Here is a 22277-nt window from a genome sequence, read left to right on the forward strand (position 1 = left end):
AAGACTGCAGGAAATCTGCCCAAGATCACCACAGAGGTTCAGGCCAGGCCTGACTGCGAGGGCTCAAGATCTCCCTAGAGCTCTGCTGAGGGGCTGATCTGCCCTCTCTGCTTCGTCCTCTGCAGGTGACATGTGATTACAGATAGTTTGGTTCATAACTTTTTTTTCTTCTGTGGAAAATATTTATTTTTATGTCTTTCTAGTTAATTGACACTGAACCATGTGGATGTGACCTCAGAACTACGGCGCTGTCACTGCTCCTTTTGGTAAGTCTGTAGAGGTCACCGTCCACGTTTGCACCCCAAACGTGTTCAACCAGCTGAGAAACAGAAGACATGGCTCTTAATTCGAACCATTAGTGTCACGGCGTGTTCATGTCAGAAACATACTTCAATGCCATAAACTTTCATTATTTGTAACACAGAAACACTCATTAGGAAAATGATTAGCCAATATCCTGATTATAAATTTCATTATGAGGAGCACTCATTTCCTTGCTTAAGGTGGGCTTGAGCTTTGCTGAGAACAATTTTTTCTTCAGAATCTTAATCTGCTGGGATATATAGGAAAGTACAATTTGTATGTAAGGATAAAACTTAAAAAAACAAATATTACCTTTTGAAAGGTAGCAAAAGAGACTTTTGTTTTTAAAATTATATTGAGCATTATTATTGTTAAGATCAGTTTTATTCTCATTGATAATAAATCAGATTTCTCAGCAGCTGTAACATACACTCTGATCCCTCCTCTAAAAACTTGGTCTAGCACTCAAAAAGCTAAACACCTAAAAAACAAATACCCCAGTCAATAAATGGGCCAAGGACCTGAACAGATACTTCTCAGAAATCAATCAACAAATATATGAAAAAATGTTCACCATCACTCGCAATTAGAGAAATGCAAATCAAAACCACTCTAAGATTTCACCTCACTCCAGTCAGAATGGCAGCTATTATGCATAGAAACAACAATAAGTGTTGGTGAGGATGTGGGGAAAAAGGCACACTCATGCATTGCTGGTGGGGCTGCAAATTGGTGCAGCCAATCTGCAAAGCAGTATGGAGATTCCTTGGAAAATTGGGAATGGAACCACCATTTGACCCAGCTATCCCTCTCCTCTGTCTATACCTAAAGGACTTAAAAACAGCATACTACAGGGACATAGCCACATCAATGTTTATAGCAGCACAATTCACAATAACTAAAATGTGGAGCAACCTAGATACCCTTCAGTGGATGCATGGATAAAAAAAATGTGGCATATATACACAATGGAATATTACTCAGCAATAAAAGAGAATAAAATCATGACATTTGCAGGTAAATGGTTGGAGTTAGAAAAGATAACGCTAAGTGAAGTTAGCCAATCCCAAAAAAACAAATGCTGGGCTGGGGTTGTGGCTCAGCAGTAGATGGCTCACCTAGTATGTGCTAAGGCCCTAGGTTCCATCCTCTGCACCACATAAAAATAAAAATAAAGATATTGTGTCTATCTACAACTAAAATTTTATATATATATATATATATTTTTTTAAACCAAATGTTGAATGTTTTCTCTGATATAAGGAGCTGATTCATGGTGGAGTAGGGAGGGGGAGCATAGGAGGAAGAGACAACTCTAGATAGGGTGGGGTGGGAGAGAATGGGAGGGGGCATGGGGTTAGAAATGATGGTGGAATGTGATAGACATTATTATCCAAAGTACTTGTAAAGACATGAATTGGTGTGAAAATACTTTCTATACAACCAGAGATATGAAAAATTGTGCTCCATATGTGGAATAAGAATTATAATGCATTCCACTGAAATATATAAATAAAAAATTAATTTAAAAAATCGGTCTAGCATTTTCCTTTTTTTTTTTTTTTTTGGTAACAGAGATTGAACCCGGAGCACTTAACCACCAACCACATCCCCAGCCCTTTTTCTAATACTTTATTAGAGACAGGGTCTTGCTGAGTGGTTCAGGGCCTCGCTAAGTTGCTGAGGCTGGCTTTGAATTCACAATCCTCCTGCCTCAGCCTCCTGAGTCGCAGTCTAACACTTTCCAAGGATGAAAGTCAGGAGTAGGCACAGGATTTATTTGACTATGATGTTCTGCAGGGCTTTCCTCTGTTGTTTCACGCATCTGGGTCTAACCCAAATCTAAGAGATCTTTTTTTGTGGGGGCGTGGATTGAATGCAGGGGCACTCAACTACTGAGCCACATCCCAGCCCTGTTTTGTATTTCATTTAGAGACAGGATCTCAACCGAGTTACTCAGCACCTTACTGTTACTGAGGCTGGCATTGAACTCGAGATCCTCCTCTGCCTCAGCCTCACGAGCCATTGGGATTACAGGCGTGAGCCACTGCGCCTGGCCCCAAACAGAGATCTTTAAGAGATACCTTCAATTTCTTTTATACAGTGACTAATAAATCCTGATATTTATAATTTTCAACTTGATACACTGAGAATTTGTTGTCATTTTACTTTGAATAAAATATTTTGTCTCTCCCATGTGAGAACACAGATATGGCCAGGGGCAAACATTTTCTTTCTTTCTTTTTGGTAGCAAGGATTGAACTCCGGGAGCTTAACCACTGAGACGAATTCCCAGCCCTTTGTATTTTTAGAAAGGATTTTGCTAAGTTGCTGCGGGCTTGGCTAAATTGCTGAAGCTGGCTTTGAACCTGTCAACCTCCTGCCTCAGTCTCCAGAGCCACTGGGATTATAGGTATGTACCATCACGCCCAGCCTGGGGCAAACATTTTCTATAACCAAACTTTCGAGTGGAATTTGGTACTGCAGGAGTTTTAGTAGAGTTCTCTTTTTCCTCTTTAAAAATCACAATTATTAGCATATATGAGCTGTAAAAAAAAATGGATTTCTGTGTGACATTTTCATACATGCATAAAACATACTTTATCCAATTTTCTCATGAAACAATCAGTGCCTAGAATAGGCAATTAAAACTTTCATTTAAAAATTGTTTCAAATCATTGTTTACCAATTATAGGAATGAACATTTTGTAGGAATTCAATAGGCATCAAGGGTTAGCAAAGTCTCATTGTTATTTTCCTTTTGAGATATTTTATAGTAGCAAAAAATTAACATGTTCCACATATCTAATCATTATTATAAAAATACAAATTATGATAGTGAAACAAAAGTGTTTTCGTTTTTAATTAAAGGAATAAAATAAATAAACAGGGCATTACAGAAGTCGTGGGGAGAGATGGTCACAGGCCCCCCAGGTTCAGATTACCCGTCTCACTGCTGTCTGGCCCAGCTCTCCACCTACAGTTTGTCAAGGGAAATCTTTCTACTTCTTCTGGGAGATGTTACGCAAACCTACGGTTTTGTCTTTTCACAAAGGATACACAGGTAAGATTTCTAAAACAGAGGAGGACTGAGAGAAGCTATATTAAATAGGGAAATGCACCAAGATGTACTGCAGCTTCTTCTTAGCTCAAGAGACTGTCAGAACGCTTATTTGATTGACAGTAATCTCTGTATCTTGTGGGTTTATCATGCTATCAAGGTATTATGTCTTTGGAAAAGACTGTAGGGAGTAAGTCAAACAAAGAGACTGAAAACCCTCAAGGTGGCAAAGTTCCCTTCTTCACATCTTAGGGGGAAGACCCACAAAGCCCATCGTAGCTTGGCCACATTACGCTTTTGAATGGACAAATGAACAGCTCGGAGCAGTCAGCAGAGCATGGCAGGAGGAATCTCTAACAGGGAAGGAACCCACCATCTCTAAGCTCATGGAAGGAAGTGCGCTCCAGTTCTATGAAATCAGAACTGTGGGTTCCATGGACTAGTAAGAGGCAGATAAAAAAAAATTTAGGTTCTGAAACCAACAACTGTGACCTTGACCACAGCTAGTCTTCTAGTAAATGCTGGCTGCTGGTATGAAGGTTATAATGATAATGTGGGGAGGACCAAAGCAAGAAAGGCATGCTCTCCACCCTCGGGGAGGCAGGAATCCAAACAGGGAGAAGTTAAACATTAGAACGCTTCACCACAGAATCATCAGTCAAAACAGTTTTGGAATGAGAAGAGCAATACGGACTGAAACATGTGACTAAGAACTGGGATTTAAGCCAAGGTCCTGAATATTAATTTAACCCAGATCAAAAATGGAAGCCAATCAAGTAAAGAATATTAAAAGGTGAATCTGACTAAGTGGTCAATTCTCTGTCTTTAAAAAGTTATTTCTACGAGGCGTGGTGGTGCACGCCCCTGATTCCAGCAACTCAGGAGGCGGAGGCAGGAGGATTACAAATTCAAAGCCAGCCTCAGCAACTCAGCAAGGCCCTGTCTCAGGAAAAAGAAAAAAAAAGCAAGGCTGGGGATGTAGCTCAGTGGTAAAGAACCTCTGTGTTTAAAATCCAGTACCAAAAAATAAATAAATAAAAAACTATTTCTTAGGTTGGGTGTGTAACTCAGCAGTAGAGCACTCATCTAGCAAGTGTGAGGCTCTCAGTTTCCTTTCCAGCACAGCAAAAAAAAAAAAAAAAATTATTTCCTTATGCTATACATCTTTGAAATGATTGAAGCAGGCTGAGAAAAGTCAAGCTCTTTTATCTAAACCCTGGGGAGAGAGACAGAGAGAGAGAAAGAGAGAGGGGAGACACACATGTGTATATGTGTATGTTAGTATCAAAGCAGAAAGATTTGATCTGAGAATTTATAATCTCGGATTCTATGTTATTCCATTGGAATAGCATGTAATGTCAAGCTGCAAATGCAGATCTATTATGTCACATAGCTGATTCTTGAGAAGAAAACACTTAAAACTCAAAATTGTAAAAGAAACATAAGAAAATCAACACCATAAAAGAATTAAAAACATGTTGCAATTGTCATTCAGAGATCAACTGCACACCACTTATAGTTCATATTTAACAACAACAATGTTATCAGCTGACAATTGTATAGCATCTACCATGCAGCAAACTTTAATCTTCAGAACCGGCTATGAAGTACACACTACTGTTCTTTCCATTTAATAGGAGAATTGAGACACGGACTGGCAATTACTCGTCCCCCCAACTCCAGTTTTACAACTTTCACTGGTGAGACTTTAGGTCAGAGGTTTAAAAAAGAGAGAGACATAAAAAGACTCTAATGCAGAATGAAATCTCATTTTTTTAAATAAACTCAGAAAAACGGCTTATATTCTTCATAGACTTCAGTGAAGTCGCACGTGATGCACACGGGCACGGAACAGTAAACATGAAGCCGCAAATCAATCTAGGGAGAGGCAGAGCTGTAAGCAGGGGTGTGCTCCAGAAACAGTACGTTGTCAGCAGACCAAACCAGCCTCTGCCATTTCCCTCAGGACTGAGGGGAGCATCTTTGTTCATGACACACACACACAGGAGTATCCCACGTAAATGATAATATGAGGCTGCATCATATACTGCAATAAAAGTAACCAGCAATAAAAAAGCATTTGAAAGAAATTTTGTCTCTGCTAAAAAGTAAAAAAATACTGCTCCCCAGGCAGAGTGAGCCACTTTTTTTCCAAGCTCTCAAAGCACTCTGCACACAGCTCTACCCGGTGGATTATCTGCTCGTGTGGCATCTTCCCACCAGATGAGTCCTTGACGGCAGGGTCTGGATTCATTGCTTCCAGGACTTCGGGACATCCTGCCTCTAACAGCACGGAGACTTAGGGAATGATAAGGTGCTTTCACACCACTGTTTCTACTCCACAATCTCTAAGAAGTTTTAGATCATCCATCTCTCTCAGCAAAAAACATCTGAACACACTTATTTAACCCTGTGATAATATAGTCTGTTAATTACTAATCATAAAAACAGAAGGAAATAGGTATTTTAAACACATGAGACGAAGAGATAAATAGAAGTGTTAATCTTTTCTTCCTATACAAAATGCATTATTTTGCACAGACTTCGCTTTGAGAATCACTATTTCCATCAAAAGAACAAATCTCCCGTGGGCTTTGGTGAAAAGTCAGTCCACACATGAAAAGTACTCGGAGTGGCGCCTGACAGACAGGAAACACCAAGAATTCTACTAATTTCATTCAGATCGTCATTTCCAATGCTGTTTCTTTTGATTGGAAAAATGTCCCTACTCTCCAGCTCCATCCCTAGACGACAAACCCCTTTAAGGCCAACTTCAAATGCTATCTCTTCAAGGTGTTATTTTAATCCAACTCTCATGGGGTTTGACTTTCTCACTGTAGGAGGCACCAGATCGACAAAGTGTAGTGAGAAGCCATGCCCAAGAAGCCAAAATAAAGATAAAGAAAAAAAGAATAAGACATTGAGTGCAAGAGATACAAGGACCAAATAAGATTCCAGGAAGATAGAAGAAAGAAAATCAGCAAAAGATCTAAGAAATTTCCCCAGAACTGAAGAACATGAGTTTTTAGTTTGAAAGGTCAAATAGACAAAATATGCCCATACCAGATATATCAGCATGAAATTTAAGAATAATAAATAAAAACAGAAGCTCTTCCAAGCTTCTAGGAGATAAAAAGTTATGTATGATGGGATCAGCAGCAAGAGAAAAAGGCGATAAAGATCCTGAGGAAACAGAAGTCCACATCCAATCCACCTGCTCCTCGAGGGCAGTGGAGTCAAGCACCTGGAACATGCTAAAAAAAAAAAAAAAAAAAAAAAAAGACTCCTGTGCACACTTTGTCAAGAACCTATGGAAGATGAATTCATACACACCACAGACTCAAAAAGGGAAGACGGGGATCCACAGAAAGGAAACCCTGAGGTTCTACACACAGACGACATTAGAGAGCTTACTGTCCTCAGATCCCATCAACACCAAGCCTGCAGCTGCCTTTTGACATGGCGAGCCAGGACGTGCCTCTAGACGTTACTGTCATTGTTCTAGGGCAGTCTGAGCCCACAAGAGGCCTCCAGAGGCTTCAGCTCTTACCTGTAACACAGCAGCAAGCAGGTACACAACTACGAAGATCACGGTCAGCGAGGTGTGGCCGCTCTTCATCAGGTGGATGGTGTAGAGGAAGATCAGATGCCCGGGGATCACCAGAAGCAGGAGCACCTGGGCAGACTTATTATTTACTCCTGCGACAGAAAATGTAAATGTCACTAAAACAAAAACAGATTCTGGTTAATCATAATTCAGAATTATTAAAATTTGAGGATTAATTTCTAGTTACTACATCTCATAACATCAAATAAAGTTCAAGCATTAAAAATAAGTTTCAATTATTTACAATTCACTTTTTTGTCTGAAATTTTCACTATTTGTTATATGTCATTAAATGAAAGGTGGTTGCTAAAAACTTGCAACGAAGAACATTAGTCATACTTAAGTATCTACCATAAAAACAGGGAAGACAAAAGAGAAAGTTCTTGAATGCTTTGATTTTATATATTCCTCTAGAGTTCTATCACTGGTATTACAAAGGTGGGCATTTCTGATCTTTATTCAAAAGTCAAAAATCACACTTATATTCATTAGGAAAAGGAAGTGACAAGAATAGTGAGGTTCAAAAATATAGTCTCCCTTTTGTGGCAGTCCCTTGCCTGGTTGAAATAAATAATGCACCGATCCTTATCGCTGAGGCTCTCCCCTCGTTTACAAAGACCAAAAAAATGGACAAAGGAAGAGTCCACCGGTCTCCCCAAAGCACCTAGCAATGCCTTGTTGATGTTGTAAGGTTCCTTTTTCCTAATAAACAAGATATACCAGAAAGAGAGAAATAAAAGAGAAAACGCATAAGCAAAGATGCAGATGTCTTCCTGTTCACCAAGGTCAGCTCCCAGTGATGGGACAGCTACGCAACAGTCACACAACGTGGGTGTCTGTCATCTCAGAGAGTAGTAGTTCCTCATCTAAAATCTGTAAAAGGCCACAAGCACATACCTGGACCAAAAAAAGTCCTAAACGGGTAGTAGCAACCTTTGGGTTCATCTGGCAGTTCTCCTGGAATGCTGTGTAAGTGGAGGTAGGTGGAGATCCTGCTGGCCTGGATGGCCACCAAGTTGCCACCAATACCTGGAACACAGGAAACACATAAAGAAGTGAGCCTCTTGTTTTAAACGACTTGCACACATTCAGCCAAAAGCAAGCCTCTTTTTGTCGCATTGTGGGCCAATTTTAAAAATTGCTCCAATTTATCCAAAAGTTCTCTTGCAATGTTGATTTAACATTGAGGTTGATATTCTAAAATCACAAAATCACTGAAAGAAAAATTTGTTCATTATTTTTTCATATCTGTCTGGTATAAAAGCAGAATAGAATGGGCAACTTTTAAAAATCATTATCACAATCAAGACATAAAACTAGGTAACAAGATGTTCGTGTTTATCTCCCCAGTGAGAAGGAAACTGAGCTCAATTTATTCAAATAGACAAAGCTTGGGACTTTTCTTGTAGCTTTCCAAGACAGTGGCAGCAGGCACCAAAAAGGGTGACTCGAGAAACTTGCCTTTTTAACCTGAAGGTCCTCTCACCAACTCTGAGGCGGAGGAAGTAACGGCAAGATGTGACATGAATTCCAAAGTGGCGGCAGAGTTGGCCTGCCACATGGGACAGGGACGGAAACATTTGAAAGCCCTGTGTCCCAGGACCTGTGCTGCTTACAGTGGAGATGCATTCTGAGAAATGCACTGGCAGGCGATTTCACTGCCGTGTGGACACCACAGAGGGTGCACACACAGAATGAGCCTGTGAAGCATGACCAGGCGACACGAACTTACCCTGCCATTAGATGTGAGGCCCATCGCTGACCTCATCATGCAGTGCATGACTGCACTGGCGAGGGAGACTTCCATACAAGAAGAGTTAGAGGACAGTTCTAAGGGTGTCTGAATCAGGTACCAAAAGCCAAAAGCTTTGATCACACCCGAGAGACTCAGAACAGCCAGACTCTGCCCAAGAGTGTCACCCACTGTGGATCCAAGTTACCTGCAAGCAAGGTAGTCTCTCCCCCAAACAACTGAGGTCAGACTGTCATGGGTTTGGTTTTGTAATTGGATTATCTGGCTATTGCTTGATGATGAATGAGTTCTTTCCTTACAATTTAGAAGGTGATTTTTAGGACCCAGCAATAGGTAACTTACTAAGGAGAAACCCAGCTCTAGCAGCCTACAAATCTAAGCAGTTTATGTGGGACATATGTAAGTGTCATGCTCAGAGACGTGGCTTGACTGATTTTGTTCAAAGCGTATGATCTCAATGCTGCCTGTTATCGAGTGATGTTCAGCATTGTAACACAGCTGTCCAGTAACAGAAAAAAATATAAGTAGAGAAAGGGGAAAAGCAAGAGCTCTGATTGTCCTTAGAGTGGAGAGTGATCTCTTTTTGTGCCAATGCACCAAAAATAAGGCAATTTAAATGTTATATTTTTAAAACTGAAATTATAATGACTTATTTTAAACTAAATGTAGCTTCACAATTTCCTCAGCACATGTCATTTAGTAAATAAAAAACTCATTAAAAGAAAATGCTTAAGATAATTTTAAAATGTGGTTCATCATGAAAATGTTGAAAAAGTGCATCCCACAGGGTTCTGGAAATTTTTCTAAAGGAAAATAAATGTGTTTTAAAAATCACCCAGACTAGGTGGAACAAATAAGGCACATAAATGTGGAGCTGTTTCTTCAGATTTCTGACAGTGCTCACAGATTTGGGCTTGCAAACTGCCCAAGCCACTTATTAGACCTCAGTGGTAGCTAACCTCTCTGGCGCCTCCATTTTCAAATCTGAAAATAAAGATAATTTATACCTGCCTCATAAGGATGTTGGGAGAATTAAAATAATGCTACATCAAAGATGCTTGGCACAGTTCTGGACCCAGCTAAGGCTCCACAAATGTTAGCTACTGTTGATAATAATAACAGCAAACAATTTATACAAATAGTATGTTTCTGACCTGCTGTTTTCCTAACTATAAGGACCTCACGCCTAACCTGAAGGAGTGCTCACTGGCCAGAGGATACCAAGGAAATGAGTTGCTTTTCAATTCACACATTACTTTGTTTTTAAAAAAAGAAAGAATAAATCACTTGGTGCCCATATTTTAAATAGCCATTTAAATTGCCTTCTGTTTACTCAGTGAATTTTCTACTAGAAGTCTGTGATGACTGTTGTTAAGTCTGGATTTCCTAAATCTGAGCTCACTTTCTAAAGTAAACAATTAGAACAGAACACTGAAAAACCGGCATGAATCGGTCCTCATCTGATAGAATACATAAACAAGGACCCTAACTCATTCCTCATTCACCAAGAGGGAACTCATAGGCCCTAGAAACTGAAGGAGGCAAAAGTATTTATACTACACAACACAAGCACTTTATCATAGAGTGTTGCTGGGGTAAAAGAGGGAGAAACCAACTTAACAAAACAACCCAGTCTTGTCATCATCCCTGGGTTTCTGTTCACAGTCCCTGGAAGGAGGAGGAGTTAATGTTAAGAACCAGACTCATGTACAGCAAGCGACTGCCTTCGGAGACACTGTCCAACGCCAGAGTTTCCATAAAAACGTATGAATCTCAGGTTCCTCTCATCTTGGCCTACTCTGGGGATTCTCCCAGGGGTGACGAGTCATTTGGTGACTTATCAGCTGTGGAATGTCCTGATGCCAACACAGAAGCAGATGCTACAGGCAAGACTTCCCTTGGATTGAGTTGGAGACAAAGAGCTACTAATGATTACCTGGAACTCTCTTCAAAAAACCCACAAATTTGTTGGTAGAACTTTTAAAATTAAAACTGCTTTTATCATCTCTGTGTTACCAGGTAACAGACAGAGATGGGAACGTTTATGGGAACAAATGTAAATAAACCCTTGTAAACAATCAGTTGGTAACCTCCCTCTTTCTGTGTCCCCAAGGCCTCATGCTATAGTCCAGGGAATTGATGTTATGATGGCACCAAACTAAAAATAAAATGAACTGAGACTTCAGAAAGACACTAGCAAGACTTTTCCAGGTAAGATGAATAAAATTTTAAAGTAACAACATAATTAGTGAAGAGACTAATTAAAGTGTTAGGTAACCTCGTATGGCTTCATCATGATCTCTGTTTTATATTTTTAAACTACTGCAGAATTATTACCTTGGAATAGTTTCCTTTGATGTCAAAAAATGCTTTCTTGTTACCAAGATATACACCGTGTTTCTATTAGGAGCTTGTTATTAGCATTTCTTTTAAATTATTTAAATTCTTCAGAGACTAATTGCATTATTAAAGCTAGCAGAGAGCTTCTAAATATAGTCTCACATAAATTAAAAACATTAGTAAAAAACAGCTTGTCAATATACTAAATAATTAGTGAGATGCTTCAGAATCCACGGGATCTAATTTTAGGGATCTTATGCTAGAATAAACTCCACTGATAATGAAAACACAGGAAGAAATTATCAGCAGGTTCATCTAGGGACAGCTTTAAAATTCAAATTTATGTTTTTGTTAAATTTAGCAATATATGTTTCCAGTAAATGTTTAGCACTCACATCATGGAATATATTTCAAATTCTGTCAAGAATTCTCTTACACATTCTCAAAGGAAACCAAAATAAAAGCTCATCTTCTCAAAAAGTCAGTCCTCGTAAGCGACCCCTGGACAGAGCTGGACCCTTCACGCCCCTCCACACCGCAGCTTGCACACTTCTAGAAGCCTCCGTCAAAGCCCCTGTTGGCCAACTGCTTTCAGATTCAAGAAATGCAAAGGGCTGGGCAGACATGTCGTCCATCTTTTCACATTTTTCAGAAGAAATACATAGAACCTCATCCTGGTGAAGACCCTTCTCCAGTGTACTCTCCTCCTAAGTGCCCCACCTACCGCTTCCCTCCCCACACATCTGTTCACAGCTGGATACAGGCTGGGTGGCCCAGGGCTCAGATGCAGCATGTTTGACCCTGCGTGCTTTCAGCATGGCCACACCTGGCTGTCCTCCTCACCTCACAGTGTCATCCAAGTAATACAATTTTCTATTTGTGCTGTGACATGAAAAGCCAGGAAACGCTGTCCTAGAGAAATGAATCTCTCTACTCTTTTGGGACAATGGATGACGTTACTCATAGATCCCTTCGGCTCAGTCTTTCTTCCTTACTCTGTCTAGATTTCCACCTGTCCGTCTGCAGGACTCCTTCTCTTGCCTCAGTGAATTAAGGTGCATCTGTCTTTCCATTTCACAGATCTGCCCCCCCTTGCTCTGCATCTGTCACACGCACTGCCCGCCCTTCTCTCTTGCTCCTTGGCAGAAACACAAACACAGTGACGTCGTACTCAGCTTTCCCATCTTAGGAAAAGGTCCTCATTTGGTCTTCTAGATCCTCATTCAGACTTCTAATTCCCTTATTTTCATTGCCAACCACTTAGTTAGGACTATAAAAGTGCTTCTTCCAAAATTCTAATTGTTTTATACTAAATATTTATGTAGATACATAGGCTATAAAGAATCATGCTACAAAACACCCCGCACCACCACCCCATGAGAAAATGAATGCATCACTTTGATGTTGACATACCCTGTATGTCCCCCTTGCAGGGATCATCCTTAATTGTTTTTCATTCTCTAGCTTTTCTCACACGACTACCGACATGTGTACACCCCTCAGCAAGGCATAGTTAGGTTTACATGCTTCTGAACTTTATGTTAATGGAATAATTTATCATATATTAAGTTCATAGGATTCATCCTTGCTCTTGGGTGAGGTGTAATTCATTCACTTTTATTGTTAATAGTATTCTATTGTAAGACTACACCCGCATTTATTTAGCCTGCTATTCAACTACACTGAGCTCTCAAATGACTTCCTAATGATTGAACAAATGGTCCCCCTGGAGTCATCCTTCTGGGCTACATTACAGCTGTCTTCCTCCCAACAATGAGTTCTAGCTCAACTCTTTCCTCATCTGCCTATGAAATACTTACTCCTTGTTCTTTAACTTTTTAAAAAAAATCTGTTAAGTCCTATTGTCCCAGATGTGTGACACCTATAAAAATGTAAATTGAGCAACAAATACACAACTTATGGAAACTTTGGAAAATAAATATTATGTTTCTAGAGTGCTACTCTTTTGAGAAAAGTAATAGTTGAATGATTAGAGGGTTTGAGATATATATTTACATATTTAAGATGCAAAGGATATGTAAGTTCTAGAATATGATTTCCAATCTATTTTAATGCATCTGTGTCAGTTTTCTTGAAACAGTCATAGAATTGAAACTTGGGACTTAATGGACTAAAAAAGCTCCTATCTAAATATTTACTCTTATCTCCAGAGCTTAAGGAACAGACCAACTAGGAGAAAATGCTAAGAAACCAGTATTAAACTAATTTTTCTAGTTAAACAGGAGAAATTAAGTAATAAGAATCACTATCATTGCCAATTTTTTATTCAAGCTGGAGGAAGCATCTTTCTATTTCTGCTTCTTTGATTGCACCTCATCACTTCCCACTAAAATATATGAAAATTTTTGTTTCTGTTCTAAGTTGTGTTATTTAACAAGAAAATTTCCCGATTCAGTGACATAAGAGTCTGTAGCAAGACTAAGTATACTCCTTAACTTATGCATTTACTCCTCCAACAATACCAAACCTCAACATGGTAGGCATTATGCAGAGTTATACAAAAAGAAAATTATCATTCAAAATAAATACATAATGCAATAAAATTGCTAAAAGCATACTGTGGAAGAAAAGAAAAGAGAGAGCTACCAATGATAAGTATCTAGTTTGCAGAAGATGTAACATTTTAATTGGGTCTGGATAAATAAGCAGAGCTTCCCAGGGGAGAATAAGAACAGGAAGTACACAGACCTGGCACCCAGGGACAACAGGCTGTGTTCAGTTCATCAAGGAGATGCGAGCTTTTCGGTGTGTGGAGTGGCAGGGAAGGGAGCCAAGAGGCTGAGTCAGGGCACACTGGCCCAGTATGTCGTGACACTGAGTACTTTATCCTCTACGAAATAGAAAACTATCTGTGCTCTGAATAAGGGCCAAGAGCAGGTTTTGGGGGAAGGTAACTTACAGCAGACGTGGACAACAGGTTAAACTGGGCAAGAGAGAAGTAGCAGGGAGGCACTGTGCGGATGCACCCAGGAAAGACACTGAACAAAAGGATGACAGACAGAACATGGAGACTCATTCAGAAGGTATTTCAAGAGCCCATAAAAGCAGAGTATGGAGGAGGAACGTGTGGCATTTTGCTTGGGATACAGGGAGATGGAAATACCAGAAGCAGAGAGTAGGGGAGACGGGGAGTTCACTAAGGAGCTATAACGGTCTTTCGTGTGAAAGCATCTAATTTAAAGTGTGAGTCTGGAAGTGAACATGTTTCAGGGCTAGAGAGAAAATACTAAAGCCACATGACAAAGACACACTCCTCAAACTTTTGTATGTTATCAGAATCAGCTGAGGGGTTCTACCTCAGAGCTCCCTAATCAGGGCTTGAGAATTTGGCCTTCTTAGATCCCAGGGGCCACACTTTGAAAATCTCTGGTCTAGACAAAATCACTCACAAAAACGGTGAAGAGAGCCAGGTGCAGTAGCAAAATGCTGTCTCAAAACAAAAATAAAAAGGGCTGAGAGTTTAAGTGCCCCTTGGGTCAATCCCTAGTACCAAAAAAAAAAAAAAAAAAGTGAAGACAGAATAGAGGATGATCCAGAGAGAACAGTCTTGAAGAATATAAACAATTAAGGGGCAGATGGAAACGGGCTGGGGTTGTGGCTCAGTGGTAGAGCATTTGCTCTGTACATGTGGGGCCCTGGGTTCGATCCTCAGCACCACGTAAAAATAAATTAATTAAGGTATTATGTCCAACTACAACTAAAAAATAAATATCTTTTTAAAAAGAGGCAGGTAGAAAGCAGAAACCAATGAAAGGAAATAAAAGGGAATTCTCCGAGCATGGGGAGCCACCTGATCACACGCAGGCAAAGGGAAAAGATGTCAGAGGAAGGCAGGGGAGAGTACAATAACGGCTGGAGGGCGGGTCCCACGGAGCTGCAGTGGCACAGGTGCACCTGTCACTCTTGGACAGAGCCAGCCCCTCCTCCGAGACTGGCCAAAGAGGGTTAAGCGGACGTTGATAAAGGCAAGCACAGAGGTGGAGAGAAAGGAAAGACCAGAGCCGACAGCCTCTCTCCTCCGCAGACTGCCCTCCAGAAACACGGAAGGCCCTTCCCCAGCAGAAGGAAGGTCCCCGGTGCCGATGGAGACCTGGATGTGCACAGGAGAGAAGAATGCGGCACATGTCAGCCTCACGGGAATACAGAAGATAGCACCTTCTCCTTTATTTTCTTAAAAAACTCTTAAAAGCACAAACAATCACAATGTATTACAGGATTTATAACAACGTAGAATGTATGCCAAAAAGAACACAAGAAAGAATTCACGTGTCCTGATGGAGGTCTCTGAAATGTAAAGTAGTATATTTCTGTTTGAACAGATAAAATACGGCAGGCCATCAGCCGTAGGTCAATGGTTCCTAAAGTGGCCTGTAGGAAAGCTGGATCCAGAAATTCTAATCCCGAGCTGGCAGAAGTACCCAAAGCAGAGATTTACGAAAATGATATTGTAAAATAAAGACTATAAGAATCCCGTAGTAGAAAAGTCTGTTTAACCTAATGTTTACCAAACTGACCACAGAACTCACTTTTCAAGTTGTACTCATTAGCATGTACACTTCCAGACTCACACTTTAAATTAGATGCTTTCACATGAAAGACCGTGTGTTCTCTACCTCTGTGCACCTCACAGAAACTAGTGTTACCACAAAATGTATTTGGGAAACGCTAAAATTAGAGAGATGCTAGTAAGTCTCAGGAGATATTCTAATCACAGTATCAATTCAGATAAAGTTTAAACAATGCATTTGTATACCTGAGAAAAGAAGTAATTAATAGCTGTACAATTTCAGGGGTGGGGGGCCAGGGAAACACAGTTTTAGGGACCAAGCAGCTCTGGGTTTCAACCTTGACTCACCACTTACTGGATATGAGGCATCGGGCAATTTACTTCTTGTGAAGATTAAATGATAATGTAGTATCCATAAAAGAACTGTAAGTTCCTGGGGCTCACTAAATAGCAAACAATGAAAAAAGAGCAGGAGGAGGAGAACAACAATAGGGGTCCCTTAAATAGTCCACCTCAGAGTATTTAAAAGGAAATTCAATTCTCTAAAGCTCCAGCTTACTTGGGGAACATAGAGGAAATCTTCTCTGCAGATATTTTTTTAATATTTACTTTTTAGTTGTAATCGACACAATACCTTTATTTTATTTATTTATTTTTATGTGGTGCTGAGGATCCAACCCAGGGCCTCACATGTGAGAGGCAAGTGCTCTGCCGCTGAGCCACACCCCAGCCCTCTATGAATATTTTTAAAGAGTGGATTTTAATGTCAGATGAACTCAGTGTGACACTCAACTAAGAGGTTTCCTTATTGAGACACAAAATGGATTTTATTACTACGACATGTACCATGGCCAGACTTCCAAAGACAGCCCTTACTGACGTTCCAGAAAGGTCTCTTAGGTAAAAGTGAAATAATGGAAATACTCATTAAAGCCGTGAATAAAGGCCTTGTGGCAATTTAAGTTAAATTTCTCACTGAAATGTTGTTCAATTTGGCTGTAACAATCATTATTGGAAAATATTTATGCTAATGAATTTTCCAATTAATATTCACTGAAGAGAATATGAATAGACAGAAATCGGGAGTCATTCCAGGCAGTGGAAATCAGAACAACACATGAATCTAGTCAGAATGATAACAGAAGAAGTTGTGTGTGTCCTTTGGGAACAAACACTGAGTCCAAGAGCAGGAGAAGGGTCTGGACGCTGGCCAGGGGAAGTCGATCATGACTTGAAACACAGGAGAAAACCACTGCTAAACTCATCTCATGACTGATGTAATAAAAACAAAGTTTAAGGAAGATCAGTCTTTTAGTGACATTTAATTTGCAGGGTACAGGGAGTGAGTCAGGAAGGCTACTCCATCACTCCAGTGGATGGCTTCAGGGGGACCTTACCTACAGTAGGGAGAGGCGCTTGTTATGTAAATAAACCAATGGATGAAGAAGTCCTGTTAAGGGGCCAATAAACAATGCCTGGCCATTTCCTGGTCAGAGAGAAAAGCCAGCTTGATGCTTTTAAGGATGGGGGGGGGGGGGCGGGGAGGAACCTGTTATGGACACTGTAGGGCAGACAAAGATTAGTATGTTCAGTAGAAACTTGATTAGAATTTTGGAGAACTTGCCTTTGTATGACATTTTATTTTACATAAATATAGAAAAGTAATTTATATTGAATGTGTAATATATCCTGTGATGTGTTCTTCCTCAGGTAGAATTACTTTTTAAATTATATTGGTCTAGGCTACCCTTAAAATCCAATTTAATGACAGCCATTCCCAAAGCCAGTAGGATTGGATTAAAATGATCTTATTAAGTGCAATTCATTAAAAAAGTCTCTGTAATGTAAGTATTACATTCCTGTTTCACGGATAAGAAAAAACACAAGGTAGATTTTAAAGGGATCAGTAAAGGAGTGACAGGTTTTTTTTTTTTTTTTTTTTTTTTTAAAGAGAGAGTGAGAGAGGGGGAGAGAGAGAGAGAAGAGAATTTTTTATTTTTAATATTTATTTTTCAGTTCTCGGCAGACACAACATCTTTGTTGGTATGTGGTGCTGAGGATCGAACCCCGGCCGCACGCACTCCAGGCGAGTGCGCTACCGCTTGAGCCACATCCCCAGCCCCGAGTGACAGGTTTTAATGAACTTGAATTGACTCAGGCAATAGTTAAACCTTGCTAATTCTAATCCACCCAGGGCCATTGGCAAAAGCAGCAACAAAATAACATGTTAGCAAACAGGCCCAAGGTAAAGGATATTGTGTTTTGCCATACTAAACATCAAGTCAGGAACGCCTAGCAAACCTATATCTCAATTAAAAAACAGTTCATCCTAAAAATGTGTCCTACATTCTGAGACTAGGGAAGGTAATTTCCCTTCTGAATAACAACTTGGAGTTGGAGGAAAGAATGGGACGATAGATCACCTAAAATTTGAGACTCCTTTAGCACCTAAGAATATATAAAGATTTGATATCATCACAAAACAGCACATCTAATTCTTACCGTTAATAACTGGAGTGTAAACAACAATTCCAACCAAGTTTGGGTCAGATACAGTTGTGTCCAGAATAAGGCCCCCGATGCTGAAAGAAATAAAATCACATAATTTATGAAAGAGGAAGAAAAAGGAAGTGATGTTGTTCTGTACCTACAGACACTTTGTAGTATAAAATGCTTACATACATTAAAAACAGAATAAAAATATTCAAAATATAAATCAATATCAACAGTAAAAAGTTGGAATTGTGTGGGCACATACGAACATGTAACAACAATTCCTGTCAGTACGTACAACTCTTAGGCACCAATTTTTAAAAAGTGGGGAAAAATGGTAAAAAGTTAAAAATAAAACATAGCATAAGCTATAGCCCCAAATTTCAGGACTCTGATCTCCAGTATAAACTACTTGTTGAAAGAATAAGTACATGCTTTAAATTAAGAAATTATTAACCATGTCCTTTTCTAGGGAGTGAGACTAACAGTGGACTAATAGCACTTTATATCCTTCCATGCTTATTAATATTTGAAATCACCTACCACTCTCTAAGTAAAATAATTTTTTAAAAGTATCTATTTGAGCCAGGTGCAGCTGTGTACTCCTGTAATTCTAGCTTCTGGGGAAGCTCAGGCAGGAGGATCACAGATTCAAGGTAATCTATGTAATTTAGTGAAACCTGTTCTTTAAAAAAAAAAAAAAGTATCTTTTCACATTTGAAGTAAGCAGATCAAAAGGATGGTTTTTATTGTGCTGAAAGCAGATTTGCCTGAAACGTGTCTTACTGTGGGTAAATTAAAATAATAAGTTGTAACCATAGAAAAAACTGATCCCAAGAAGTCTAAAAAAAAAAAAAAAAGAACCAAAGTTATTTTTAATATAATATAGCAACGAGCCAGACACTCAATGTCTCAATAGGACTTGGAGGCCAAGGCCACCCTTAACAGGTCAACTTCAGTCTGTTGGCCTATGTGCTATAAAGCATCGTCAGTCCCATGGCACCCTATTGCCTAACTCACCAGGAAACACAATCTACATTATACCAAAATGAACCACATGCTGTCACAGAATGGGGCTGATTTTCCAAAATATCAGATCAATGCCTAGCATGCCAAAAAAAATCAGACCAAATGTCTTACCACTACCTGATGGTTAACATTAGGAAATGATCATTTCCTTATTATTTTAATTCTTTTGAAAAATAAAGGCTTGATATGCTTAAACTGTGGAGGTTCCATTAGAAAGGGATACCAGAGGGTCTAAAAATAGTCCTTAGAAATATTTAGTATGTTAAGCCCATAGAGTGTATGTGTGTGTGTGTGTGTATGTGTGTGTGTGTGTATACACAAACACATTCTGCATATACACACACATACTATATATATATATATATATATATATATATATATATATATATGTACTTTATGCATATATAACATACATTATATATAGTTGGTACTATGTGTGTATTTATGTAACTACTTATAAGTCAAATAATTAATCTCCCTGCCAAAATGCAAAGCTCATAATGTAAATATGACATGAACATTTTTAAGAATACATTTCTAAATAGTTTTGCTACCCAGGTAATGAAACTTACTAAAACAATTTTAGAATATACAAACAAAAAGAAAATAAAAACCAATCCTAGTTACCATGTTGTTATATAGCTTTAAATATATTTTTATTTATATATTTATTATTTAATTATTTATTTAAATTGACAAGTAGAAATTCCATATATTTATGCTGTACAAAATGATGTTTTAAACATGTATGCATTGTGGAATGGCTGAGTTAAAGTCATTTAACATGGCAAATGTCACATAACAATCACATACTTTGAAGTGAAAACACTTAAAATCTCTTAGCAATTTTCAAAAACACAATACATTCTTATCAACTCTGGCCACCATGGTATACAGTAGACCTAACTAAAAATATGAATATTTGCACCCAAATCTCCCCAACCCCACCCCAAACATTTTAATGTATATTTTAAAAAATAAAAATTAGATCAAATTGTGAAAGTTTTATTTCTGTTAAATTTTATTTCTATCAAACAAAGGTACATTATTGGAAAACTGAAAGGAACACAAAGCTTCATAATAAAATCATAGCCCAGATCCTTTCCTCTACTGGGAGTTCTTTTTAACTTCTTTAGCGTTTCTCCTGGCATTTAATTTGGTTTCTAAATAACATGCTCCAGCTTGTATTTCTCATTTTTAATTCTAGACATTTCTCTAATGACTTCCTGCTCTGGCAGATGAGGATTTAGCCTCTTATAATCTCTCCCTACTTTGGACCTTTCACAAATCTCTTCCTCCTTCATCCTGCCAATGTGGCTATGTTATAATTTGGGTGAAGTATTTAGGGTCGATTTTATTATAACAATGGAATCATTATTCATAGCCTAGTGTGCAAAACATCCTCACATGTACTTTTGCTTTTCCTGATGTATTACTAATTCAGCCTCAAATGTGCAGCAAAGTCAATGAAATACCTTTAAATACATCAAACATGTCAGGCATCCAGTCAATTCCATGATTCTCTAATTCTTAGAGACATCTCCTCTCATGCCCACTCCCCTCCTGACAACTGGATGGGCCACCAGATCTCAGGCACAGCTGCTGCCAGGCTGGGCCTTCACGTGCCTCTTGTTCTATTACCACCACCAAGTTCCAAAATTTCACAGAAAAAAGCAATCTACATCTCAGAAAAAGGAACCACACAGTGTCACAGAATGGAACTCCTTGTTCTTGTGTTCTTTCTTGATTTATTTCCTCATGTTGATAGATGACTCTGTTTATCAGCTTAAACAGAAAGGGCATATGGGAACTAAATTCTATGAGATCCTGCCTGTCCGGAATTTTCTTTTTCTTTTTTTTATTTTTATTTGTTTGTGTAGCTCTGTGGACATTCTCTTATTTGATACTGTGACTGTTTTATGTCCAAAATAATTAACCCTTGGAATTTTGAAGAAATCAATTCTGGCGTTGCTGTTAGATGTCATACTGAGAGAAACTAATGTGACTCTATTTTTAAAAATAAATAACAGCCGCTTCTACCTCAAGGCCTGTCCTAAGGAAGGGGGTGTGACCCTTGTCCTTGGAAAAACCCACAGAGGACCCCTAAGCACATACCCACCCTGCTGAGTTGTTTGTCTGTAAATAATAGGAGAGGTCTGGGGCGCCAGATATCCCTGACTCAGTTAGGCTAGGTGAGGGCCCACAGCAACCCCCCTAGCAAGCTCCAATCAGCATAAGACAGGGAAAATACCTGGAATGCCAGATGACCCCCAAGTAGTTTATGGTGGTTGATAACATGTTGGGAAACCATGTAGTTTAGCAAGTACACCCCTCATGGCCTAAACCAATCAGTTCAAACGAATCCCCCTCTTGTACTAGCCAATCACCCCTACCCACTTGTTCCTGCCAGTGAATGTGCTAATCAATGTTAAGAGTTGTTGTTTGACTTTCCCGTGGTATGGAATGATTTGCTGTGTGATGTGACACATAGAGTATCCCCCCAAACCTATAAAATCTCACTGAACAAAGGATCGGGACTCACTCCCTGGGACCGCTGCGTAGGGAACGGTTGTGAGTCCAGGCTTGAGCTTGCAATAAAGACTCTTTGTGATTGCATCGGATTCGGCTCCTGGAGGTCTACTGGGGTCCCACGAATCTGGCATAACAATACCCAGACCTTTATGTGTAACTTCCTTTTTCTGGAACTTGTGATTTATGACGACATGCGCACTAGATGGCCCTTTCAATTTGGGAACCAGGTTCCAGGTAATTTTCTCTCCTTATCATTTGCCTCCTATTGTCCACCTCTTTGCTCTCTACTGTCCAGGAGAGTTCATCTGCTTCTGGAGGCAGGAGTGCTTCCTGCCTCTTTTTTTTTCCCCTAATAGTCGGTTCTGACATTCTGGATGTCACAGCATGTCTTACTCTGAGGACACAATGATGGGTTTTGATGAGCTCTTGCCCTTCTTTGAGTACCTATTTTAGTCGGTTTTGCATACTGGAGGCCTTCACCAAATGCTTGGCCATGCTTCCTGCCTGCTGCTCCCTCAGGGCCCTGCGCAGTGTTCATGTAGCTCTGTGGACACGGGCAGTCTGTCACCATGTGGCCTTGCAGCCCTTCCACCAAAGGGACAATAAGGGTCAGTATCTGCAGGTATTTTCT

General features: G+C 39.5%; 1 protein-coding gene across 4 annotated transcripts in view; it reads right to left on the minus strand.

Moving 5' to 3' along the window:
* SLC41A2 (solute carrier family 41 member 2) overlaps positions 1-22277 on the minus strand; it is a 120293-nt gene that overhangs the window by 29609 nt on the left and 68407 nt on the right. For 3 of the 4 annotated variants that reach the window (XM_081311397.1, XM_081311396.1, XM_081311398.1), the window contains 3 exons: positions 18095-18174; positions 7869-8000; positions 6915-7063 (listed from right to left, as the gene is read on the minus strand). In XM_081311397.1, coding sequence (XP_081167523.1) covers positions 6915-7063; positions 7869-8000; positions 18095-18174 — 361 coding nt within the window. Of the gene's footprint in view, positions 1-6914; positions 7064-7864; positions 8001-18094; positions 18175-22277 lie in introns of those variants that run through there. The other variant, XM_081311399.1, reaches the window with a different exon arrangement.

This window comes from Spermophilus citellus, assembly GCF_964194105.1.
Source record: "Spermophilus citellus genome assembly, chromosome: 10".
Lineage (NCBI taxonomy): Eukaryota > Metazoa > Chordata > Mammalia > Rodentia > Sciuridae > Spermophilus > Spermophilus citellus.